The sequence below is a fragment of the Oreochromis niloticus genome, linkage group LG12 (genome assembly GCF_001858045.2).
Source record: "Oreochromis niloticus isolate F11D_XX linkage group LG12, O_niloticus_UMD_NMBU, whole genome shotgun sequence".
NCBI lineage: Eukaryota > Metazoa > Chordata > Actinopteri > Cichliformes > Cichlidae > Oreochromis > Oreochromis niloticus.
In genome coordinates, this window is record NC_031977.2 from 6,230,394 (window position 1) to 6,257,272 (window position 26,879).

At 40.5% G+C, this 26,879-nt stretch overlaps 1 protein-coding gene across 9 annotated transcripts in view; it reads left to right on the forward strand.

The window, feature by feature from the left end:
• Positions 1-729: 729 nt before the first annotated feature.
• Positions 730-26,879, forward strand: part of citb (citron rho-interacting serine/threonine kinase b) — a 51,503-nt gene continuing 25,353 nt past the window's right edge. For 6 of the 9 annotated variants that reach the window (XM_025896904.1, XM_005472952.4, XM_005472951.4 and 3 more), the window contains exons 1-16: positions 731-1,056; positions 5,015-5,124; positions 6,956-7,099; positions 7,624-7,743; positions 14,093-14,263; positions 14,779-14,832; positions 14,980-15,033; positions 15,459-15,599; positions 16,893-17,018; positions 20,962-21,057; positions 21,284-21,400; positions 21,605-21,714; positions 21,922-22,096; positions 22,934-23,131; positions 23,237-23,290; positions 25,576-25,773. In XM_025896904.1, coding sequence (XP_025752689.1) covers positions 5,116-5,124; positions 6,956-7,099; positions 7,624-7,743; positions 14,093-14,263; positions 14,779-14,832; positions 14,980-15,033; positions 15,459-15,599; positions 16,893-17,018; positions 20,962-21,057; positions 21,284-21,400; positions 21,605-21,714; positions 21,922-22,096; positions 22,934-23,131; positions 23,237-23,290; positions 25,576-25,773 — 1,767 coding nt within the window. In that variant the 5' untranslated portion in view covers positions 731-1,056; positions 5,015-5,115. Of the gene's footprint in view, positions 1,057-5,014; positions 5,142-5,267; positions 5,273-6,955; positions 7,100-7,623; positions 7,744-14,092; positions 14,264-14,778; positions 14,833-14,979; positions 15,034-15,458; positions 15,600-16,892; positions 17,019-20,961; positions 21,058-21,283; positions 21,401-21,604; positions 21,715-21,921; positions 22,097-22,933; positions 23,132-23,236; positions 23,291-25,575; positions 25,774-26,879 lie in introns of all 9 variants that reach the window. The other 3 variants (XM_025896905.1, XM_005472949.4, XM_005472950.4) reach the window with 3 other exon arrangements.

Sequence of the window (26,879 nt, forward strand, 5' to 3'; positions counted from 1 at the left end):
AGTGTGCCAGACACCAGGGACCTTGTTAAGTTGTGAGATGACATGTACCATTATTCTGTTAGCCCATGTGCAATAATACTTTAATGTGTATTGCACCTGGTTTCAGTACTTTAAGTGTACTTTGTTACAGAGCTATTAGACACCATTATGGTTTATTGGGCCTTACTGAGTTTAAGCTAAAAGAGGGAAAATATATGTGAAAATGCAACATGTGGCTGACTCAGCTGTTCACAGCTCCTGCTTTATGTGGGAAAAGTCTTTCACAGTCCATGGAAATGGACTGATTAATTACTTTGCTGATTTAAAGCATTTCAAAGGAATACTATTGTAGGTTACAAACCATATTTGGCTGCCAACCTTGGATGACTTGAGTCTTTTTCCGTCAACTTGAAAATGAAAACAGATATTTGCTGTAATAGCACTCTTGTCCTGTCAGTTATTAGAGTGCAGTTCTGCTCCTCAATTAGAAGCTGTTTAGTGAGGGTCATTGCATTTAGAAACTAATGAGGTGCCCTGTTTAAGAAGTGTTAAGCAAACTAAATGATGTACAGGACGTGGATCAGGCTGCCTACATTAGTGTGATTAGTTCTGGCTGCTACAGAATAGAGAGGAAGACAGAATTTGGGGAACGGTAAGGGTGAACGGATGACAAACAAGCGAGAGAGAGAGAGCTTCCTCTCACACTATGGTATGTGATCTGGTCTGCTGCATTACTCTACAATGCATTTTCTATGTAGTCCTCCACTCCCTCCCTCTCTCCGCTCTCTGCAAGCAGTAATCTCCGGTCGCTCTCACTGCCTCGCAGCTTTCTGCCCTGCCACAGCGCATCTCTCTCTCCCTCACTCTCTCTCATTCTATCTCTCTCTCTCACTCTCTCTCCTTTCAGCTCTACTTTCTCCCCAGTGAGGATGACAACCCCGAATTTGATGAACCAGCGAAGCTCTCATTCCGGCTGGTGGCTTCTGAGGGAGACCCCACATGAATGGGCTTACTGGACGAGGAGGTGCCGCTTCTAAAGAGCTTCGTAGGAAACCTGTCAGCTGTAGCAGTCGCTGAGTGAGTGTTATACTATTTTACTTAGGGTTTCTGTCAAGGATAAAGAATGAGTGAGGGTGATTACTGGATCGGGGAAAGAATGAAACCAGGATTTTATTGCTTTTCAGGTGTGACAGTGCATTATTTCCCCTTTAAGCAAGCTGGAACCATTAGTTGACTGATTGATTGTCTGACACTACAGCTGAGGATTTATAGACTTACGAGATAACTAAGGCAGCGCTGAGCTTATGCAGCAGCTGTATCCCGTCTGTCAGGGCTGAGCACTGTTCTTGGTCACGACACTGAAATGCTGTGCCTTTGTTTGCCCATCTCTCTTCATCGCTGTGCTTACTGTAGCATACACTCATACAGATGGCTATCACTCCCTAGGGTTGTGTTCAAACTCACCATTGTTTGTAAATGGTCAGATTACGATCACATCAGGCTTTTTCAAACATCTGCCTATCTATACTAAGAGTGGGGAAGTTTTGAAACAAAGTTGACATGACTATTTATCATGTAAGGATTTTTCAGATGATCTTAGCTCACTTTAACCATCCACTTGGCTGTAATAGTTCACAATTGAAAAAACTAAAAAACTGTTTCTAAACTTCATCTATAGTATTCTGACTATATTTAATGTAAAACAGTTCATCAAGAGGGTTGGTTTGTTGGAGTTTCATCTCTAGTTTCCTGTTTGCGGAGGCAGGCCAGTCTGATGGTAGAGGGCAAAGAGGGAATAGAAGACACCGAGAAACTCTCGGCAGAAAAGATCTTCCAATGTTAACGTGAGCAGCGACGAGAGAGAGTTCGGCTGCTCCACATCCTCAAGTGTCATTTCCCCAAAAGGCTCCTTTAGAAGCCCACACTGTTCCTCTTTGTCATTTGGATTTGAAGTATAATGATGAGCTAGATTTGTGAAGTGGTTTTCCAAATGCTCAGCATAAATTGTGACATTCATTCAATTTGATCGCTGAAAATGGCTAACTCTGGAGCTCCGGAGCATTCAGTAGCTAGTCTGTAGCACTGATGGAGCTAGTTAAAAGTAAAAGTGTTTTTGGTGCCACGTCGTGAATATAGGACAGTTATCACCATCAATGAAGGTTTTAGGAAGGCTAACCAGTCGGTTAGTGATTAAAGTCTAACTGTGGCTTTAGTTTAAGGTCTGCACATTTTAACATGGCAGCAGATCTGTCTACAACTGGCTGCTTGGTAACTGGAAGCATTGAAGTGTAGCTCTGAATACCATTTTAACTGTTTCAGGGTGGAATTTTCCTGTAATGCTTATGTAACAAATGATATTTCTGGCCAGTGTTTACTCTGAGTGTGCTAGTTCTTCATGCTGTAAGTATAAGAACCTCTAGTGTCACTTGCATTGCCTTAAAACCTCTATCTTATGGAAAATAGTATCTTATATCTGATTCTGATATTCCCATGCACTAGGCCTATGATGGACCTTCAAATTAATATTCCTGTAGTCAAGCACCAAATAACATGGATAAGGCTACATTAGTAGTAGCCTTCAAAACTAAAATGCTAGCAGGAAACTGTGGAGCTTGAGAGCCTTGCACTGGGGTATTGTTAATTTGTCGTTGTCATGAAAATCAGCATAAAATCTCTCAGTATACATGGAAAAGATGGCCTGAAAGATCAACTTAGAGGGAAGTGGTTGAAAGAGAGACACTGAGCTTGTTCTTAGGGAGAATCTGTGCCACTACAAAGTTGCAACAGGTCTGTGATTCACCGCTGCCTACAGCCCATACAGTGGCCGTGGCCCTTGGTCACCTAGACTGAATGTGGAGCAACACCATGACTGGGATGCAACCTCTCTCCACTCTCCTCCTCTTCAACAACTCTGACTCACAGCCCAGCATGCATTATTCAACCCACGAAAAAGAGCTCTTCGAATGAAGCCAGTGTTCTTCTCGGAGCTCTCATTTGTCTCATTTAAAGTTTTTCTGGAGTTGTTTTGATTGCACTAGCACGCCAAACTGTTTTCAGGATTTGAGCACTGTTAAGTTTGAACAGCAGAAATCTAGAGATGTTCAATAGATACAGATTGGCTAGCTCAGAGGTCAAACTGTCTTTCCTGTTGTTGCAATGAGGTTTTAAAAGTATAGTTATTAGTAATTGCTTTCTGGGAGCTAATTATTGCTGAGGAGAGCCCAGCTGCACAGTCTGTTAGCTCAGCTCATTATGGGCAGTCAGCTAACACTCGAATCTTAGAGGAAGACAGCCAGATCTGAATCCCATCTGGTGCCTCATGCTCGGATGGCACCCATAACCACCAACTTTACCACTGGCTGACTGCTGATGAAGTTCTCCACATTGTTAAGAAGTATCAGCACATATAGATTCATTAGTGGCTTTGAGCCTCTTAGACCCACGAGCAGACATGAACCAAAGGCACATAAATCTTCTGTGCCTCTCTGAGTCAAAACAATTTCACAGGAGTGAAAATCTTTTGGGGATCACACTTGCAAAATTGTTTTTCTAACCGCACTGTCACCGTCGAATACAAATGGGACTTTTTGACATCTCATATAAACTATACAGAGGGAACACGCACCTCTGACGTGATGTGCTTACAGGCTGAAAAATCATCAGGTGCATGAGGAAGCTAACCTCATGCATCATCACCCATTACAAGCCACCTGCTCCTGCATCATGTTGTGCCAGTGAAACTTGAACTCTAGGCTGATGCAGCTTGGGCACATGCTGCGTGGCCTGTTGTGATACCGGACAGAACACTCAAAAAAAACCCTCGAAGCATGATGATTACAGAACGTCAGATTTCCGGAGGAAGTATTAGTAAGCACCAGTGGCGTCTCTAGAAGTTCACAGTGTGTGTTGTTCATCTGCAAAGTGTGCATAGCTTAGTTTCCACTTAGAAATCTATGCAATCTTCTAGTAAACATCCTGGTTATGGAAAAAATAGCAAAATTTCACTAACAGAGGATTGTCAAAAAATGGAAGTGTTCCTACTATGTTCATTTCTTTAGAGACATTACCAGCCATCTAAACCCTAAGTTTAAACATTACTTGTACATATTCTGACTTTATTATTTGAAATTTCACCATCTTTAATATGACCATCCCCCACCCCACTGCTACAGCATTTTTATGGCAGAAAATCAGAAGAACCAAACTAGATGGCCTTAAAACGAAATAATAAAGCATTTGAATAGTAAATTAAATCTCTTATGAACACAGTGCAGCGGCAGTAGAACACATACAGTAGTTGAGCTTGAGCCGAGCTTGTTACTGTAGCGAGGAGTGGGAGGTGAGCCTGTGCTTTTAATAGACATCCTGCCTCTGCCACTCATTCTTGTGCATGCTACTTGATCACAAAAGCTGCCAAATATATCCAGTGGTGGTAAAAGAGGCTGTTGTTGTGAACACAAGCAGGCTATTTATAGTCTCTGCCAGGAGAGAATATATGATCACGTATTTGATCAGCACAGTGGTTTGCTTACTAAATATCTAAGCTGTGAACAGCATCCTTTCTTCTAGTCATCTGTGTTATCATGTTAATGGAGTAAGTGTTAATGTATAAAGTGTCGCTGCTCTGGAATGACTGTGTGCTATGTGAATTTCACAAGTCTTCAGTGCTTGTTTGATAAATGCTATTTTTGGTATGAAAGTGAGCATTTGAGTTGGGATTTAAAGTGTATGTAATCACGGTACATTTGCCCGAGTCACTACATGCAGTAAACAGTTTTGACAATATGCCACTTATTTACTAGTTAAATATGTTGACACTTAAACACATGAATTCTGTTATGTATGGTCACAGGAAATATAGAAGGTAAAATATCCCAACTGACTTATGGAATAAGTCATCTATACAGTATGATTATGAAAGGTAAGTGTTTTACATAAGAGCACTGAGTCAGCCCTTCATATTTCAAGAGAGGATTAGCAGAAACTGTTTATTGTAATGTGTCTCTAACTGCTATCCGTTCACTCTCACCTACAGATTAATGACTGCATCTATCAACTCTCCCGATAAGACCATCTCCTTTGGCACAGCCTCATTACTTTAAAAGCACCAAAACAAAGGCCAGGATTGCCAGACACATGTCACAGGTATAACTTTTCACATGGTAAGAGTTTGTTTCTAGAGTCAGCCATCTGTTTGCCAGTTTGCCTTGCCTGACGTCTGTTTCTGTATCTTTGGAATTTCTGGCTATTTACCCTTGTGGCTACACTATGTGCTTTACCTTTAACAGCTATGGTAAGAATACCAATCTCTGAAGTTCAGCAACTGCTGTGAAAAATATAGTAATTAATCCTGACTGATGTGATGTAACTGATGCTTAGCAAAGAGGCCACGTAATCGTTCTCATAAAGTTGTCATGATAAATGTCGAAAGTAGAATCATCTAAATCAGCGTTCCCCAACCCCCGTGCCACAGACCGGTACCGGTCCGTGAGTCATTTGGTCCCGGGCTGCGAGAGAGTTGAGGTTCAGGTGTGAAATTTATGGTTTTCAGGATTTTTAGCGGTTTTTAGCATTATTTTTTTATCGTTTTTATCATTAACTCAGTTTCCAGTGTCTTATGAATAAATCTTCTTTTTTTTTGGTACCGGTACTGGTTTTATTTTGTTGTATTTATCTGCGAAACCTTAAAGGCTGGTCCGTGAAAATATTGTTGCACATAAACTGGTCAGTGGTGCAAAAAAGGTTGGGGACCGCTGATCCAAGTGGTGAAACACTTAAAAATATTCACTTGAGTTTTATTTATATTGCATCGAATCACAACATCCAACATGGTAACTGTGGGGAGGAAAAACTCTCTTTTAACAGGAAGAAACCTCCCACAGCACCGGGCTCAGAAAAGGGGTCCCTTCACCCCCATCTGAGTACGGGGTGAGGGGAACTGAACTGAGAAGGTGCTCAGACATTTATAAGTTAAATAAGGATCATTATGAATTGTGAATCATGCTAAGCTAGTTTAGTCCAAGAATAAAAATATGGAGTTGAAAAATGGTCCCTTTTAATGTTTGTTTTGCTGCATGAGCTCATCAACAAATGTTACCATTTTATTTCATAACTTAAACAAGTTAATTCTCACAAACAGATATAATATTTTGTTGAACGTGCTCTACTGATCGGTGGTGAGATTCAGTTCTGTATTGACTGTTTGTTTTGTATGCAACTCAAATCAAAATACTCAGAGTTAGGCATCTGGTTCAGTGCATCAAACCTAGCAGCTTGTAACACAAAGAATCCATCAGTGAGGGAGCAGTAATGTCTCAGCTACTTCAACACCTCCATCTCCTTGTTAAGCACATATTTAAACCTATCAGAAAGAAACTTTGCTGACTTATAAGATCTGGCTAATGTAATCTGTATGACTCAAAACATACCTCTTATAACACCTCCACAAGCCCCAACCAGATGAAGATATAATGAGCAGTGTACTTCAGTGTCCTGAGTCACATATAAATGTGTGCAGATTTACACCAGTCCACCTTTATTCATGTCACTGTATTTCTCTGAGCTGTCTGCTGAAAGACTCGTGAGTGACACATCATTTTGGATTCCTGTACCACACTGACCCTTTGGTTTTACTGGCTGCAACACCCATGCCGTGGTGCTGTGTTTTCGTGAGCATGTGTCTGCATTATGACTGTGTGTTAGTGCTGCCATAGACTAAGCGCTGTCACAGTATCTGTGACTGTGCTGCCTGTCCTGCTGTTTCTCTGGTTTCCAACCCTCCTCTTGGCCTGTAATGCTATAATGGCAAATGTAATTGTAACATCAATCACTACCAATGACATGTGGCACCAAACAAGTCTACTGCACTTTAACACAGACACACACACACAGATACGCATATTGCATGTGTGTTGTGGCAATTACACAAATATAGTAAATTTAGAAAAATTTGGTCACTGATGTTTTTTGTTTTCAGGTTGAGCAAGAGATCTCGCTCATTCAGAGGAAGATGTCTGACCTTGAGTCAGTGCTCCAGCAAAAGGACATAGAGTTGAAGGCCTCAGAGACTCAGAGGACAATCCTAGAACAGGATCTGGCCACTTATATCACCGAATGCAGTGTGAGTATCTCCAGGGCTTATAACACAGAGACATAGCACTGGAAAGAGTGTGAAATCTATGGAAAAATTTGCTAAAAGCAAAACTGAAACTGAACTACCAGGGAGAAAATTTTAGCAAGCCTTATTTTGGGGCAAAATTGATTTAACAAGAGATTTTATATTAATGTTTTTTATGATGTGTGACTACTGGAATTAATCAAGCACCAGAAGTGTCTCATGATGGTTGGGAAGAGGTAAGAACTGCTTCTACAAGAACTTTGTATTACTACAATCGCTAGCATATGGGCCGCTTCCCCATATGCATGTGTGTGTATGCCATATATACTATGACATCTGTTGTCAATTCACTGAAATGCAATGGTAGATGAACAAGATATTGGAAATACTATTTAGCTGATGATAGTACAATTCAACAGCATCCAAAAAGTGAAACGACACCTATTTAACGAACTATTTATTTCAGGATTTTGATATCAGGATGATTTGTGTTCAGCTGACTGAACACAAGTTTGTCTTGATTTCAGAGTCTAAAGCGCAGTTTGGAACAGGCTCGTATGGAGGTGACACAGGAGGATGATAAAGCACTGCAGCTCCTTCATGACATCCGGGAGCAAAGCAACAAACTTCAGGAGATCAAAGAACAGGTAGGACGACATTTTGGGTGTCACATTAGGTCAGCTGGCTGAGAGTACGCCTGATGCTGTGGGCTCAGAATTGAATAATTAATGAGGAAATTAGTCAGCTCTCTACTGTTGCAGTCATTTTGAATTTCATTTAAGTTTTGTTCTTTTGAGAGAAAAGACTTTTCTTTAGTGACTGTTTTTTTCCCCGTCGTTTTCCAATGAGTATTCATGCAGTACTTTGCAGTGAAGGGAAGTACTGTATTACATAAATAACGAATTATGTTTTTCAAAAAGAAGAGCATTTTAAGAGGATTTCATAATGGCAGTCAGATGGAGCAGGTCGAGCCACCAAGGCTGAGTGTGTGGGTTGTGAGTGTTAATTAGACAGGCACATGATGCTGAAACCCCACAGCTAGGGATGGGAGTTGATAAGAATTTAGTGATTCCGATTGCACTATCTATATCACTTATCGATTGTCATTGGGTTCTCATTGACTCTGTTTTGAGAGTCAGCACCATCACTAAGCAGCAACAAAGAAATTACATTCATGCAAATGAACTGCATGCTGTGGGTCAAATGTTTGTGCATGTTTGCTGAGCTATTTCCCCTCTTTGTTGTGCTCAGTGAGGAGTCGTTACTCAAAAAGTCATTATTTAACATAATACACACTTTTTTTTAATGTAATGCAGTACGTTTCTAAATTACTCTCAGGAAAAAGTAATTTGTTGTACTACTCGTTACATTACTTTCATGTTACTCTGTAAAAAGCTGAAAACACTGTCTCATAATCACTATTTTACAATATAAACAACCCCACACACCAACAAAAATCCCTAACGAGGACACACATCTCTAAGTTCTTTCTCTTAATAGAATACAAAGCAGACCGCACAAAGCACAGATGAAACCCAGCTCAAAAAAGCGATCGCTGCAGTGATTCTGCTTTAGAAACATAAACAGGTAGAAAGGGAGGCTGCAGCCTGACTGCTCATCTGCTTGTTACCTGTTGAAGGTCAGGGTCTGGCTGCATTCACTCAGCTTTCATGCTAGGTTCTTGGCTAGCTTAGCGTTAGCATGCTGTCTTGGCAGATGCTTGCAAAGAAAGTTGTGTTAGCAGCATAATGCGTTTTTTTCTGTCCTGGATGCAGTTTTAAGCTTTATCATTTATCTCGTTCTTTTGTGCAATAAAAATAAATGTGCATATCCAAGCTCTAGACTGCATCGCTGTTTTCCTCCTCTGAATTCAGCTGATTGTGGCAAGAGTGCAAGAACCGATAACCGGGATCGATAGGCAGGGAGACTAACAGTTCCAAGGAACTGGACTACTGGGAACCAGTTTTCTACGGGAACCGGTTCTTGATTCCCATGCCTACCCACAACACGCTGTAGGGGTGCAGTCAGTGTGTAGAAATGCCTCATGTTGGAGTACCCTCTTAATGTAAATGATTGTGGTCTTTTTTAATCCTTGAAAATCCATTTTTTATACATGTATATATTCAATTTACAGTATACGGATGGAGTTCATGTACAGCGCTTTATTGGAAAAAGGTTTGTTTACCACAAGACTGAGAAAAAGATCATCAAAGGTTTAGTTTACTTCTCTGTTTGTAAGACCTTGCTTTATTAGGCTAAGTTGATTGTGCAGTTTTTAAGATGTTAAAATACAGTGAGTCTATAAAGTGCTTCGGCTCAGTGTGTCTCTTTGGAATCAAGAATACGTCTGATATCAAATGAGACAGGAGTGTACACACAGCTCTTAATTAATGAAATCAAAAGTGATGAGTGTGTGGCATGTGTTTGTGCGAGCATGTATAGTTCTGCAGGGGTGACGGCACAACATGAAAGAATGTTGCCAGCTGTGAGAATCAAGATGATACAAGACTGACAATTTAGGACAAGAGATAAGGAGCATGAAAAATCATCTTCCTGGCATTATGCACCATTTTTTTCTTAAAAAGCAACCTGTTTTCCTCAGCCTACACTAGTGCTGGTTACCAAGCACTGAATACAGGGAATATAACTGGTTGCCATGGTGATGAGAGCCATATACCTACAAGTGAGGAGACCGCTGATGCAGTGGGCAGGCTGTCGTGATGAGGTGTTGGGGCCTTAGCTCATACTGTTTGGAAAACAGAAATTTTGACCATCACTTCATATTCTCCTTAAACAAACAGCGATCTGTGTGATGTAAGAGATTGCAAAATATCTCTCAGATTAATAAACTGTCCTGAAAAAAAGTGATTGAAGTATTTTCTGGGGGGGAAGAAAATGGGAAAAAAGCTTGAAATGGAGAGTGATATACTGTCACAAAGCTGTAAAGTCACTTTGTGAAGTGAGGATAGTTATCACATTGTCTTTTTGGAAAGTTACAGAGATGTTGGACACAGAGCAGAATCAGTTTTCAGCTTGCTTTTCGCGTAAAGCATACTGTGGCCCCCGGGGATCCCTCAGCAGGAGTCTGAGGAAGCTGTTTTTGTGTCTGTTTGTGTCTTTTTCTCAACATTTCAGTATTATTATTCATTTTAGCGTGTTACTGTGCAGAGCTCAGACTGATAACCTGAGAGTACAGTCAGTCTCACTGAGTTAAGTTAACATTACGGTTGTGGTTGATTGTGCTGACTTATATGTGTAATGCATAACAGGGGGTACTAAAATATCAAACATCATTAGGTGTTTTTTCAGGTTTCTTCTTATATGGAAGCCCTTCATGGATAAATTCTGACTAAAATAAAAAGAGTTCAGACTACACTGTCAAATTTGTGAGGGTTTTCTGCTGCTCGTGTGTATTATACGGCTCTGTGTTCCCACTGGTGCCTCCCAGCAGGGTATTTACACCAGCTAAATCCTGCATTTCATCTTGAATAGCATCTGTCTCCCACGCTCTGTCACATGACTGCAGTGTTTACCACTTTTGTGCAAAAAATCATGCAGTGTTGGATCAACAAAGAGAGATTGGGGATAGATTCATTTACAAAGAGAAGAACTCTGTGCCAAAGCCAGGAAGACCTGCAAACATATAGAAAGAGACAGTTTCACTAAAGATACAAGAGTAAAGAAGACCCACAGAAAAGCACACGGTTCCTTTTTCTGCTGTATTAACAAAAGAAAGGTTAGAAGTCATGAAATTTAAGAAAGTACCAAGAAAGAGTGCATGTACTGTGTCTGTATATATACATAATAGAATACTGCATACAAAAAATTAGAGTTAGACTTAAAAAACAAGACAAAACAAAAAACCCGCCCAACAATGGTTTGAATTTAGTTTTGATCTTAATAGGTCCCTCTGTGGAACAGTCCAAAACTAAGCCATGGGATGAGTGAAAATTTTGGGGAGGACTGTGTCCTGTTGACTTTCATTGTTATCAGTTGCAAACTCATGCAAGTTTCAAGAGCCTAACATTTTTCTTACTGAGTGGGAATAACTAAAACAACATTTAAGACAAATTCAATTCAAATTTTTTAATATTATAGAGAGAAAACTAATGAAGTAATGAAGAGAAAACCCACCAATCACACAGTCACCTACAGCATAAGCAAGCACTTGGCGACAGTGGGAAGGAGAAACTTCCTTTTAACAGGAAGAAATCTGAGGCAGGACCAGGCTCAGGGAGGGGCGGGGCCATCTGCCGCGACTGGTGGGGTGAGGTGAGGAGGACAGGTTGAAACACACTGTGGAAGAGAGCCAGAAATTAATGATTAAATGCAAAGTGGTGTGTAATTCAGTTTAATTCAATTCAGTTTTATTTATACAGCACCAAATCACAACAACAGTCGCCTCAAGGTGCTTTATATTGCAAGGTAGACCCTACAATAATACATACAGAGAGAAACCCAACAATCATATGATCCCCTATGAGCAAACACTTTGGCAACAGTGGGAAGGAAAAACTCCCTTTTAACAGGAAGAAACCTCCAGCAAAACCAGGCTCAGGGAGGGGCGGGGCCATTTGCCGCGACTGCTTGGGGAGAACACATAGTGAGTGAAAAGGGGTGCGTGAAGGAGAAATGCTCAGTGTGTCATGGGAAGTCTCCAACAGCCTATCCCTATTGCAGCATAACTAAGGGTCACCTGATCCAGCCCTAACTGCAAAACTAAAAAGGAAGTAAAAAAGATTTAAGCCTAATCTTACAAGTAGAGAGAGTTTCTGTCTCCTGAATCCAACCTAGAAGCTGGTTCAATAGGAGAGGAACATGAAAGCTGAAGGCTCTGCTTTTAAATATCCTAGGAACCACAAATAACCCTGCACTCTGAGAGTGAAGTGCTCCATTAAGCTGATAGGGTACAATGCGGTCCAAGTAAGCGCACCACCCAAATAAAATTAAAAACACAGCAAGGTTTGAAACATCAGAACACAATTCAGAATCAGAATTTTTTTACCTCTAATGAGGTGAAAATTGTAAACTACCTTAGAAACAATACATTTATGGATCCTTGTGTATTTGTCTTATGAAGTGAACAAGTAGGAACAATTTAATGTCATCAATTTGCTTCTTTTTCCAGTTTTTTCCTTTGAGTTTATCAATTGTTAAAAAAAATGTGCATAGAAAAGAAAAAAGATTTATTTATTTACTCTTTTTTTGTTTGCTTTTTTCTTCGCCAGTAAACGCAGATATGAAGATCTCAGTCTTTAGGAGTTTGAAGGTGTTAACAGTGGCTGCCTTCATTGCATCAGCTTATCTAAGTTTTGAATGTCATGTCTTGTCTCAGAGTTTTTTTTTTCTGTGCAGGTGTGTGAGCCACAATTATGCTCCATGTGAAGAAAAGACCGCTGCTGTGATTCAGCAGTTCACAAGCTGTATTTGTTTAGCACACTGAAACTTTTTTTTTTATTTCTTTAGACCGAATCATTGTTCTGCTAAAGAATTACTGGAATTGGAGAAACATTTCTAACCCATAATGATGATTATTGTCACTATCAAATGGGAGATGTACCTACGGATCCAATGAATTGTCACTATAATGGAAACTGCCTTGCTTTAATGAAGCCAAAGTGGTCATGGTGGAGGCAAATGTTTACTTCAACATGGTGCCAAGCCAGCTCAGTGATGTTTTTCTTCCTGGCCCACAGCAGTACATTCTGACAATGTGGGGACTCTTCGGATCACCATGTCTGATGCTGTGTGCTTCGACATAAATCTGTGTCGGCTGAGCATTGGTCTCCCTGGATGCACAATGATGCTAGTTTTTATTAGACTGACAGACAGGCTGATGTACCCTGTAAGCAGATGAGGTGGTTAAAATTAGATTTGTTATGCAGTGACTAATTACTGTTTAACAGACATGTGCAAATGACTGTGGCCGATCATTGTTTCTACATTCTTTTCTCCTTTTAACGGTCTTTTCATAAATGTACCGTTTATTTTCCTCTACTATGTGATGAGTTTTGAACATGTGCCTGGGACTGCTATAAATGATGCAGTGATCTCTAACAAGGACATCTTCTTCAGGTTCTAGTCAAACAATGTTAAGGTTGTTTCAGAAAGCGTGCAGTATTTGCTCTAACCAAATATGCTACACTGGAATGAGGGCATCCTTAATGGCTACTAAAAATATAGTTAAGTTACCTGGGTGGCTGTAGCTCAGGTGGCAGAGCAGGTCAGCCACTAATCAGAAGGTCGGTGGTTTGATCCCAGGCTGCCTCCTGGCTGCTTGGGCAAGATACTAACCCCATGTTTGCCTACTGGTGGTGGTCAGAGGGCCCGGTGGCACCAGTGTCCGGCAGCCTTACCTCTGTCAGTGCCCCCCCAGGACAGCTGTGGCTACAATGTAGCTTGCCATCACCAGTGTGTGAATGGGTGAATGACTGAATGTAGTGTAAAGCGCTTTGGGGTCCTTAGGGGCTGAGTAAAGCGCTATACAAATGCAGGCCATTTACCTGGATTAAGTGCTTTAAAATATTAAATCCTTGCAATATTGTGCACAAGTATTAATTCAACTCTCATTTGTTCATTGTTTTGCTTCTAAGGAAACAGACCTTCTTGCAGTTCAGTCCCTGTACCTGACAAAAAGGAGTGTTTGTCTTTGTTGTCTACAGTATGTTCAACATGTTTTAGTAAGCTTTCATAAACCTTTAAGAAACCTTCTTATTTCAAGGTTGAGTCCTGTCACTGTGCATTTGGAAAGCCCTATTTGTCACCATGTACAAAACCATTTGTAAAAGCACAATTGGACAATGCTCCCAGCTTCCTGACCGTAGTTTGCTGATGGTTGATGTAGATTCAAGTCTGAATTATGTGAGAGTCCCTAATTCGGGTAGATGTGCTGTTGGGTCAGCGTTTTGTGGGACTACTTGGACCCTTTGCTTTAATTTCTGTTTGTGTTCAGCCTCACTTATATAGTCATCTAAGGTTTCTCTTACCTGTGTGTAGGAATATCATGCCCAGCTGGAGGAGATGCGAGTTTCCATTAGACAGCTGGAAGAGGACCTGTCTGCTGCCCGTCGCCGTAGCGACCTTTATGAGGCTGAACTGAAAGAGTCCCGTCAGGCCAGCGAAGAACTGAAGAGGAAAGCTTCAGAGTACCAGCACAGGATTCAGAAGGTCTGCATTGGAACTAAAGCTTTTCATGATTCAAAGGTTTTAGGAAGGCAACGGTGACACAAACTGTACGAACAGTTGTGGTCAGACGTTTACATCTTGGGCATGAATGTCATGGTATTTTGGGGTTTTGATGATTTCTTTGAAATGTTCTTTCTCCACATTGCTGAGCAGTGATTGTATGGCATACATCTGTAATGGCTAAAACACAAGAATTGGGTGCCTAAGTTCGTGGACTACATTTAAAGGCAGGTCAGTTACAGGAAACCAAACAATGGTGCAACTTTCTAAGGGGCATTAAACCAAATATTAGTGTGGGTGTGTGCATATATTTGAGCCTAATTTTGAGCCTTAGTGGATTTGATGAATGCTGTGTAAACTACTGACCATACCTGTAATCTGGCTATTGGCAATTGTAGCGCTCAGAGCAACCACATGATCATGATTCATAACTTCTCACTTTTCTAGTAAAGCAGTGATCATTTCTGGGGTTCTCTTCCTGACCTTTATCTTCACAGGCCAAAGATCAAGGGAAAGCAGAAGGAGATGAGACAATCACCAAGTTGGAGAAGGTAGCTCATGAAGTTAATTTATTTGTGATAAAACTGTGTGATTGGTGAGGGTTAAAATTTATTCTAGGTAAAGACACTGAAGAGTTTCAATGACTTTAATGTGGGATAATATTTCCATATTTAAACGATTTTCTTTTTCCTTTTAAGACAAATACTGAACAGCAGATAAAGATCCAAGAGCTACAGGAAAAACTCACCAAGGTAAAATATTTTTGTTTAAAAGACCAATTAATAATTTATTTGAACTTGTATCCCAAATGGAAGAGATGCAGCAGTATTTTTGCACTTTGAGATGACTTTATAAACTTTTCATTACCCTTCCCAACCTCCTCCTTACTCTCTCTGTCTCTTGATTAAACTTTGGTCTCCTGTCAGATGTAGGCTATTGCCAGAGAACGATTAAGCTGGAGTTACTGATTAATAATCAACAATCAAACAGTTTTGGCTGATAATTGGCCTAAATCTGACACAGTGTGAACTAAATGTGAAATAATTAACATGTAGCATGTAATTTTCTTAAGAATTTGGTATGAGCATTATAAAGTAGTTTATTTAAAAGTAAGAAAGAGAGCAAAAGTTAGGTTATCCCTTCTAAATGTTTCCCATCTTTTCCTTGTAATTACTAGGCATTAAAAGCAAATGCTGAGGCTACTGACCTCCTTCAGACCACAAAACTGGCCAAAGAGCGCATGGAGCGGGATCTAGAGAGGCTCCAGAATAAGGAAGACTCCAGTGACAGCCTACGCAGACGTCTCCGTGAGACTGAGGTACACACACACAAACACTGCTGTCACAGGCATTGTACACGTGCACAAAGACTTTCATACATGCGTTCTGTTTTTTTCCTTGCTATTCTGTGATTTCAGTCATTGGCAGATTTGCACCGTCAAAATTTCTGTGTTAAAAGTCTTAAATAATCTGATAGAAGCACAAACCTGTTCTGTAATGATTCGTTGCTTGTCATAGAGCTTTTGTTTTGGGATTTGATTATTTCCTGGTTGTCGGGATCTCCCCCCGCTGTCCAGTTCTTGTGAGTGACACTAAATTAAACCAGACAAAAATGTCTAAGCTCATCGAAACATTTATATCCTTTAGTTTAAGGTCTTCAGTTAAGTTCCTGTTTTATCCATTCTGTAGCGACTGTGTGGTTTTGGACAGAAGGACATTTACTGTGAAGCTAACCAGGCTGCCTATTATATTTTACTACATGATCATCGAGTGGCTGTTTCTGAATGCAGTTTTATTCCAGGCCACATTCAGGTGACTGCCTTAACATCTTTTTTAAAGAAGCCCATTCCTTTTTTAAGCCTTTTGTCCTGTTTTGACATAAAAATTTAAGCATCTAAATCTGGATTCTTTTGACAAACTGATTAGTCCTTTAACAAAATTTACATTCCAATTTAGATTTTATACAAGCAAATAAAAAATAAAACACTCCAGTGTGCAGACAATCAGGCACCAGCAGCATGTCTTCAGTTTCAGCATCATCGAATTCGTATCTTTCTGACAGTACTAATCTGAATCTGAATGCAGTGCTACGTCACACAACTGTCAGGATAAATTATGACATAAAGATAACATTATGTATACTTTTTGCATTTTTTTGTGCAGTATCTAGAGTTTCATATAGAAGCTCTGTTTTTAGGGTCTTTTTGTTATGAACATATCTTAGTACTTCTGTAAATAGCATAACTTATAGTCAGAGAAAAGAGAATATGCAACAAGGTCAAATTTATACAGCTCCAAAGATCTCCTACACCTCCCAACATGAAAGGAAATGAGCTCTGTGGAACTTTAGTTGCGAGTAACTTGAAATAATGAGATATAAACACAGCAGAGATGCATCACTAACAAGCCAAATGGGTGTGACCAGTACAGTAAGTCCCCGGTTCTTCCTTGAAGTGGAAATTTAAAGTTAATTGCTGTTCTTATAATTGTGTGTTATGTCTAGATAGCAAAAAAGCACTGCTTTAGAGCATTCATTCTTTTGACTTGGGGATGAATTTGAAAAAATCATCGCTATGTTTTGTGCATAACTTTGGCTTGTTTTGTGTTTCCAGGATGGCAGGAAGACTCTTGAGAACCAGGTGAAGAGGCTCGAGATTGTTGAGCGCCGGGAGGCCAAACTGAAGGATGAAATCCAGAGCAAGGGCCAGCAGATTCAGCAGATGGCAGATAAGATTCTGGTAACTCACCTTTCATCTTTCGAGCAGAGCAAATCAGAGGAGGTGTGAAATAAACAGAACTCATTGTCATCATTGCAAAAGAAGTGCAAATTTACATGATAAATTATTCTAATATTTTTACATATGCAGTGCTCAGACACTCCACATTTTTTATTTTAATTCCCTTTCAGCTGTGATACAACCACGCCAGCGCTTTGAATCAGTTTACATCACCAGACTGTGTGTGATCAGATCTCTCTCTAACTTTCTAACTCTAAGTTTTGTTGCACCTGTTGTGGGAAATTGCTCCTTTATTTCCATTATTTTCTGCATTATCAGCATCTGAACTGTGTGCTTGAGATGAAAGTATTAAGCATATCCACTCAAAGCTGACAAACCGTCTCAAACAGACAGTTTAGAGGACTGTGAACCATGAGCTTTTGACTCACAGGGATTATACAGGGAGTGCAGAATTATTAGGCAAATGAGTATTTTGTCCACATCATCCTCTTCATGCATGTTGTCTTACTCCAAGCTGTATAGGCTCGAAAGCCTACTACCAATTAAGCATATTAGGTGATGTGCATCTCTGTAATGAGAAGAGGTGTGGTCTAATGACATCAACACCATATATCAGGTGTGCATAATTATTAGGCAACTTCCTTTCCTTTGGCAAAATGGGTCAAAAGAAGGACTTGACAGGCTCAGAAAAGTCAAAAATAGTGAGATATCTTGCAGAGGGATGCAGCAGTCTTAAAATTGCAAAGCTTCTGAAGCGTGATCATCGAACAATCAAGCGTTTCATTCAAAATAGTCAACAGGGTCACAAGAAGCGTGTGGACAAACCAAGGCGCAAAATAACTGCCCATGAACTGAGAAAAGTCAAGCGTGCAGCTGCCAAGATGCCACTTGCCACCAGTTTGGCCATATTTCAGAGCTGCAACATCACTGGAGTGCCCAAAAGCACAAGGTGTGCAATACTCAGAGTCATGGCCGAGGTAAGAAAGGCTGAAAGACGACCACCACTGAACAAGACACACAAGCTGAAACGTCAAGACTGGGCCAAGAAATATCTCAAGACTGATTTTTCTAAGGTTTTATGGACTGATGAAATGAGAGTGAGTCTTGATGGGCCAGATGGATGGGCCCGTGGCTGGATTGGTAAAGGGCAGAGAGCTCCAGTCCGACTCAGACGCCAGCAAGGTGGAGGTGGAGTACTGGTTTGGGCTGGTATCATCAAAGATGAGCTTGTGGGGACTTTTCGGGTTGAGGATGGAGTCAAGCTCAACTCCCAGTCCTACTGCCAGTTTCTGGAAGACACCTTCTTCAAGCAGTGGTACAGGAAGAAGTCTGCATCCTTCAAGAAAAACATGATTTTCATGCAGGACAATGGTCCATCACACGCGTCCAAGTACTCCACAGCGTGGCTGGCAAGAAAGGGTATAAAAGAAGAAAAACTAATGACATGGCCTCCTTGTTCACCTGATCTGAACCCCATTGAGAACCTGTGGTCCATCATCAAATGTGAGATTTACAAGGAGGGAAAACAGTACACCTCTCTGAACAGTGTCTGGGAGGCTGTGGTTGCTGCTGCACGCAATGTTGATGGTGAACAGACCAAAACACTGACAGAATCCATGGATGGCAGGCTTTTGAGTGTCCTTGCAAAGAAAGGTGGCTATATTGGTCGCTGATTTGTTTTTGTTTTGTTTTTGAATGTCATAAATGTATATTTGTGAATGTGGAGATGTTATATTGGTTTCACTGGTAAAAATAAATAATTGAAATGGGTATATATTTGTTTTTTGTTAAGTTGCCTAATAATTATGCACAGCAATAGTCACCTGCACACACAGATATCCCCCTAAAATAGCTAAAACTAAAAACAAACTAAAAACTACTTCCAAAAACATTCAGCTTTGATATTAATGAGTTTTTTGGGTTCGTTGAGAACATGGTTGTTGTTCAATAATAAAATTATTCCTCAAAAATACAACTTGCCTAATAATTCTGCACTCCCTGTAGGGATTTAATATGTGCAACCACAAAATACATGCAGTCATCTGAAAAAAAAAGTTTTTACAAGACTCTTTGGTGTCCTGTGAAAAACTAAGAACACCTCTTACTATTGACATGAATTAACAGGGTGAGTGCATTTGCTGATAACCAAACGCATCATTAACATTAACTGATTATCAGGAAGTGTGAGCACCTCCATAAAAGCAGTTTTTTTGCCATGTTGCTGGTCTGGATGATTCATGTGTTTATTGTCACAATGCCATAACAGTCCCCTGAGTGTGAATATTACGCAAATTCATATATCATGCCCTGCAGATTCAACTGAAATCAGAGTGTGCAGTGCTCAGGAAAAAAACAAAACAAAAAGCTGACAGCTGACAGCACAATTTGAAAAAAGACTGATCACATAGGGAGTGTTGCAGCTGGAGAAACCACAAGACTTCTGAAACAATGTACTTTGGGCAGATGAGACCAAAGTTGATGTTTGGCCATGATGCTCGACACCACGTTTGGCAAAAACCAAACACGGCATATCAGCAAAAACACCTTATACCAGCTGTCGAGCACGGTGGTGAGCAGTGATGATTTGGGCTTGCTTTGCACTCACACTGAGCACTTTTGCAGACCAAGAACTATTCTAGAGTTGAATGTGAGCCCATTTCTCTGAAGCTAGGTAAATGGCCTGGTTCTTATATAGTGCTTTTCTCTACCCGAGTGCTCAAAGTGCTTTATATAGCTTACCTCATTCACTCATTCACACAAGCACTTAAATACTTTCTGTCTTTCTAACTAACATTCACGCACATTTACACGCCAGTGGATGCATTGGAGACCACCTTGAGGTTAGTATCTTCCCAAGGATATTTAAGATGAAGACGGAAGCAGTCATTGATCAAGACACCAACCTTCCCATTAGTAGATGACCTGCTCCACCTCCTGAGCTACAGCCACCCCTTGACCAAAACTTGTTCATGTAGCAGGACAATGATACCAAACACATCAGCAAATTTCCAAGAGAGAGGCTAAAAAAGTAACAGTCAAGGTTTAGCAATGATCTAGTCAAGATCAATCTGATTGAAATGTTATACCTCAAGAGAGCTGTGCATTAATGGATGCCGCAAACCTCGATAAACTGGAGCAACGCCGTAAAGAAGAGTGGGCCAAAATTCATCCACAATGATGTGAAAGACATACAGAAAATGATTAGTTCAAGTTATTCCTGCTAAGGGTAAATCTATAAGGCACTAAATTATGGGACTGGGGACTGCACAGAGTCTCGTGAAAACGTTCTGGTTCATGTGTCGGCTTGTGACAATCAATAACAAAAGAAGTCCCTTTTAAAACCCTGAGAGAGTTGAGAGTCACAAAGCTTCTCCATTTACCTTGATTAAAAAGAAGTCATAGAAATTGACCTTTTGCAGCAGTGTGTGTGAGGTCCACCTGTGCATTCCCTGCTGCGTCTCAGCCAAAATCTGTGCGAGGAGCTGACGCTGGAATCATTGATATAAATGATTTTGTGTTACCTGAGCTCCTCTACATCCATAGTAACAAAGACAAGGAATTTTTCACTGTAATCATTGCATTTTAATACTAATCTTGCTCCTATATTGTATAAGGGATTAAAAACACCTGTGTGTTGGTGATTGAATCTCTCGCTGACTACCAGAGACCACAATCAACCAGAGCAGAGCTAAATAAACAGTTGTTATAATTATATCTCAAAACTCTCAAAACCTGCTGGTGACATCACCAGCAGGAACCATCACTGATTGTGATTAGGTGTTAGTGATTTTGAAGTCCTGCCTCTAACAAGTGTATGAGTTGTGTTTTGTGATGAAATGTTTTAAGCATTACCTTTATGCCAGAAATGATGGCTACTTTAGCGTTTGCGAGCATGGCTGCTGATGTCAATATGCAGCAGGTGACCTATTTGTATTTTGTGTAGGAGCTGGAGGAGAATTTGCGAGAGACTCAAGCCACAGCCCAGCGCCTGGAGACTCATCTGAAACAGAAAGAGAAGCTCTACGAAGACAAAATAAAGGTTCGATTTATAAATATGTACACACAATCATATACGCAGACCCATTGGTTTGATGTAAAACACCGTGCAGAAATGTCCTGATAAACTTGCTGCAAGTGCTCTGTCTCGTGGTCGTGCCTTAGCCGGGATGCTGGGAAGAGCAGCAATATGTCATATTCAAATTCATATTTTACCCTGTTAAGTGATATCCCGGCTATGGGTCTGTGGGTTGCCTGGCATTGAGCAGGTGCTAGAGGCCCAGATGAAGGCGGACATGGCCGATAAGGAGATGCTGGAGTCCAGTCAGAGCAAATATGAGGAGGAGGTGCGGGAGAAGTGCAGCATCATCAGTGAACAGAAGGCGGTAAGAACTGACCAGCTTGGGAACGCTATTTCAGGCGTATTTTAATATTTATCACACTGACATAGATTCCATGTTTGGAATAATGATTGTATAATTAAAAAGCACAAAAATCACCCGTAATCTGATCCCATTTAAACCTCTGATAGGAAGACCAAACTAAATGTTTGTTAAGCGTATGTTATAGCTTCCACAATTTCTTTTCAGACAATAAATGCTATGGACTCAAAGATGAACAGTCTGGAGCAGAGAATTGCTGAACTGTCTGAGGCCAACAAACTAGCAGCTAACAGCAGTATCTATACCCAGAAAAACATGTAAGTACCCCCAACACAAAGCATGGTTATTGTGCTCCACAGGAACAATAAAATAATAATACAATAGATACAAATACCCAGTGTAAGGGCAGAGTGAAGCTGCAGCTTGTGCACAATAATATCTGGAAGCTACTTAATTCTGACCTTGCCGTTGCTACGTAGCCTTCTATTTAACCTTTTGCACATTTTGATGTTTTGTCTTGCCAGGAAAGCCCAAGAGGAGATGATCTCAGAGCTTCGCCAGCAGAAGTTCTACTTGGAGTCTCAGGCCGGGAAGCTGGAAGCTCAGAATGCCAAACTGGAAGAGCATCTAGAGAAAATGACTCAGCAAGAGCAAAGCAATAAGAGCCGCGTGCTGGAGCTGGAAACCAGGCTCCGAGAGGTGAGGAGACATTAGAACAGGTGCAGGATATCTCTGCTGATAGATGGTGGTGGATTTTCCAACTGTGTGACAACACTTTTCTTTGTATTTGCTCTGTTACCTGTCTGTTTGTCACAGCACCATCCGCTTCATAGAGTCTTTTATTTCTATACTTTATTTTGTACATATGAAGTAATCTTAGTTAATAATATATTAACTAATTATAGAGTATCTGCACAGATATTTTATCAAAGCATAAAAGGCATTTTTAAATATTAAATAGACGAAGCTGAGCAGTAAACCTCTTCCATCTGTGTTGATCTGGCTCCATGTAGTATAAACACACTTGCGTGGAACTGTGTCCCCGAGTGTATGTTGAGGAAATAATTATAGTGTAGTATATATATTGTGACCTCTTGGGGAAGCAGGTGGTGCATATAAAATAGTTGTTTGATGATAATATATGGACTAGAGCTGCTAAGTTGGACATTGAAAAGGTAGGGACCATTTGATGTGCAGTGCATATTATGATATATGGAGTTTGGGATCCAGTAGCATAATTTAGGATACGTCCAGATGAACAGAATCAACTTTTTGGGATTTAGGATACAGGATATTTTCTTTAGAACTCCATGTATCTCCATAATAGCTTGTAATTTGAATTTCCCCGGGCCATAAAAGTCTCACTTGCTACTGTAAAGTCAGATGTTATAAAAAGTGAAGCCCAATAACTCAAGGCAGTCAGTCATGTGTCAGGTGTAATGCTCTCACACCAAGGTGATGTCAGCATGTGTCTGACTGCGCTGGGGATGAATCGCCTCCTCCTCCTGATCCTGGTCTTTCTGTCTGCTTTTGTAGATTGGGCTGGAGCATGAGGAACAAAAGCTGGAGATTAAACGTCAGGTGACAGAGCTGACCCTTTCACTGCAAGAGCGTGAATCTCAGATCAGCAACCTGCAGGCAGCTCGCCATGCCCTGGAAAGCCAGCTGCAGCAGGCTAAGACCGAGCTGGAGGAGACCACTGCAGAGGCCGAGGAGGAGATAACTGTGCTCAGAGTAAGAGAAATGGAAAGGAACAAAAGTAGTGAAGATGCTGTCTCATTGATGTTGTGTAATGTAGGCAGTAATATCTGTCCCTGTATCTCCTGTTATTCCTCCTAGGCACACAGAGATGAAATACAACGCAAATATGATGCCTTGAGAGACAGCTGCGCGGTAAGCTGCTCACACCCTTATTTTTGTCGTTCGCTCTTTACAGGAATAAACAGCTCTTCTGGCACCAAACACCAGCTGAATCATCGCACTAGAAGTAGCCTCGTTTCAGTCCATATGTGTTTCTGTCACTCTTGGATGAATTAAAATTTTAAATCATTTGGCTCCGTGTCACTTTTAACACCTTTTTTTGTCTACCTTGTTGGTGCTCTTTATGGAGATGTAAAACTGACTGCATAAATGTGCATCCTTAAATATGAGCAGGTCTCCACCCTGTTTTCAAAACATTATGTTTCTGGTCAAGGTGAGAATTGTTATTCCAGATAGAATTTTTACAGTAATATTAGACCAACTCTCAGTGGAACTGTTTGTTGTTTTCATGGCACCATTGTGCGCATTAACACAGAAACTAAGTGAGCCTCCATTAACCAAAGTTAACCCTACTGGATCAGAAAATAATGCCCTCTGTTCGGTGATCATTGCCATTTGGGAGCTCCAAACTCTGGAATTTTTTTCTTTTTATTTGCTTTACGTTGTTATGAATGAACATTTCCTGGTAACTCTTTGGTTTACTAACAAAGGATCTTGTGACATGACGGACCCTCGTTGTGCCACTAACCTTGAGAAATTATGTTGTCATTTTTCAGGTATTTAGGTGCCGTCAAGTTTATGTATCTTGAATAAATCCCCAAACCATCACAGTCTTCCTTTATCCCATTGCCCTACTTTTGAGATCCTCCCACTCACAAACTGTTCAGAAAGCGACAACCATAGATTTAGCTGGCCAGTATTCAGGCAAGCACAGCCAAATTCAGCAACAAGCAGAGCTTGAAATGCCACTCTATTTTTTGCCCTGCTGACTTGCAGTGTTGGTTTAACCATTAGTCTGTGGAGCATTTTGGAGGAGAACAGGATATCTGGACAACTGTGAGCCAAAGTGTCATTTAATTTAGTGAGGTCTCCCGGAAATTATTAATGCTTTATGGTGTGCGTTTTATATTATGAGAGCATTGTAGCGACTAGTCACCGGATGTGAGCTCATGATGTTTTTACTGCTTTATGATCTTTTTAAAACATCTGCATTCATTGAGGTTCATAGCATATCTTCACTTTTTTAACATTGTAGGTAATCAATATGTTAGATATGTGTAGAAACTGTATAGGATTAAGGCTGGAGCTATCATGGGTGTATTAGACTGCTGTGGGCAATGTTTAAAATCCATACAGACTGCAAATTCATTGGATGTAGTTATATATTGCCTGCATTGCATTTACACTCTATAGCATTCACGCTGCTCACTGAAAGAAAGATCCTCCTCTGTGTTTTGTAGCAGAGGTAAACAGTAAATGATATGTTAATTTTAATCAGTGAAAGTGTGTGACAGCCACAGATTTCACAAACAGCACTGAGCAATTTGTATTCAGCAGCGTTGCGGATGCAGATCTAGATGTGATTTACCTTAGCTCTGTAAGTTACTCTATAGATTTGGTTGACAGATGATTGGAATAAATATAGAGGGCTTGCCAGATCACCGCTGCACTCATTCCACTGTTGACTTCTAGCCTTGCCTTAAGAATTTAGTCGCTGCTGTCAGTCCCCTGCCGAAAGGCAGCAGAAGCACTGAGTCAGTACAGAACAGGCAGCTAATTTATGTACTTAAAAGCTTTGCCTCTTCCCCCCTGCCACCTTGAAGTTCTGTGTGGTCCCCTTGTTCCCACAAGGGCTGAGAATAAGGGGCTTTTAACAGACAGCCTCATCAGTTTCTAACCCTCATCTCTACAGTGTGCACTGTAGTCATGGCTGATTAAGGGAACAGACCGATGCTGATGAAATGATTATTCTCATTCTGAACGCTACTTGGGTTTAAACAGCAGCATAGAAAAATGATTACTGCATTACATCACTAACCCAGATATGTGCATCATGTAATCATGCAGCAGTAGAGTTGAGATTGTGTGGGGTGTTAGGTCAGCTGTTATTGTGGAGGAGCAACGATCTGAGCATTATATGCACAACAGCACCAAAACTTTTTCTTATGTGCGAAATGTAAAATTAACATTTTTATTACTTTTCCCGAACATCCAGGAATTCTGCTTTTACAGTGTAGGTACACACTGCCTTTGGAGCAACAAAAGCACTGTGTAGTGTCACATTACAGGCTTATAGTATTATACACAAATACAGCAAAAGGTTTTGGGTTTTTGGGGTACATTTTAGTTGCAGATGGATACTGTGTATGTATTCAGCCATTTAAATGTGAAATATGAATGTTCCCTTTACTCTGTAGGTGATCACAGACCTAGAGGAGCAGCTGACAACACTGACTCAGGAGAATGCAGAGCTTAACCGTCAGAACTTCTACCTGTCCAAGCAGCTGGATGAAGCCTCTGATGAGAGAGAAGATCGACTGCAGCTCAGCCAGGATGTGGACAGGCTGCGTCGGGAGGTGGCTGACCGTGAAATGCACCTTAACAACCAGAAACAGGTGCTGACTTCCGATGATGGTGTTCTGGTTCTGAATGTATGTCTTTGACAGATGCATGTTTTGTTTGTTTGTTTCTTGGTGATCCTTGGTGCAATCCTAAAATGCAGATGGGTTTGTGAACCCTGAATAAAACAGAAACTTAGTTATGAGAAATCACATTGAACCTCTAATATTAGCCCAGAGAGATGTTTTAATCCGATTTAAGAGACATAGCTCTTGTTAGGGTTTCACCTGGCTCAGAATGGGGCTTTAGAGGGCGACTACACAGGCCACTCACATGTCCCCACATACAGTATACATTACTTTTTGTTGTTATTTTCCACTACGGTAAACTTTTATATCTATTAATCTTAAAAATAAAATCCTAATTTTAAAAAAGGTGTAAAATCTGAATAAAAACGCAATGATTTGCGAATCTCATAAACACATATTACATTCACAGTAGAACATAGAAATAAAGAAATGGTTTAAAATGACAAAATTTAACATTTTAAGAAAAATAATCACTCATTATGAATTTGATAGCAGAATGCATATATAAACACTGGGTCAGGGGGCATATTTATCACTGTGTGGCATTCCCTCTTCTTTTAACATCAGTCTGTAAATGACTGCGAGCAGCTGCTGGACTTTTGGGTGAGGAAACTCATCCCATTGTTGTGTGATGTAGGATCCTTTGCTCAGCGGTCCTGGGTCTACTTTGTTGTATTGTTTGTTTCTTGAGCCCCAAATCTTTTCAAGCCTGTATACAGCTTTTAGCATTGATGGTGCCTTTCCAGACATAGGCAGTGATGCCCCCCCATAATAAGCTGAATGGTCCCTCTCCTCTTAAATCTAGTTGATGTGGTGTCCATATTTTCCAAAAAGAATTTAAAAGTTGGATTTGTCTCACCACAGAGCAGCTTTCCACTTTGCCTCAGTCTATTTTAAATTAGCTTTGGACCAGAAAAGATTACATCTGTGGAAGTGTTTCAGAATCATGTCTGTTTTAAATGGTCTCGTGCTTATATAGTGCTTTTCTACTCAATCTGAGCACTTCCATAAGGCCTTTTTTTCCAAGCGCTTCCTGTCTAACGTTCACATACGTTTATACTCTGATGGACGCA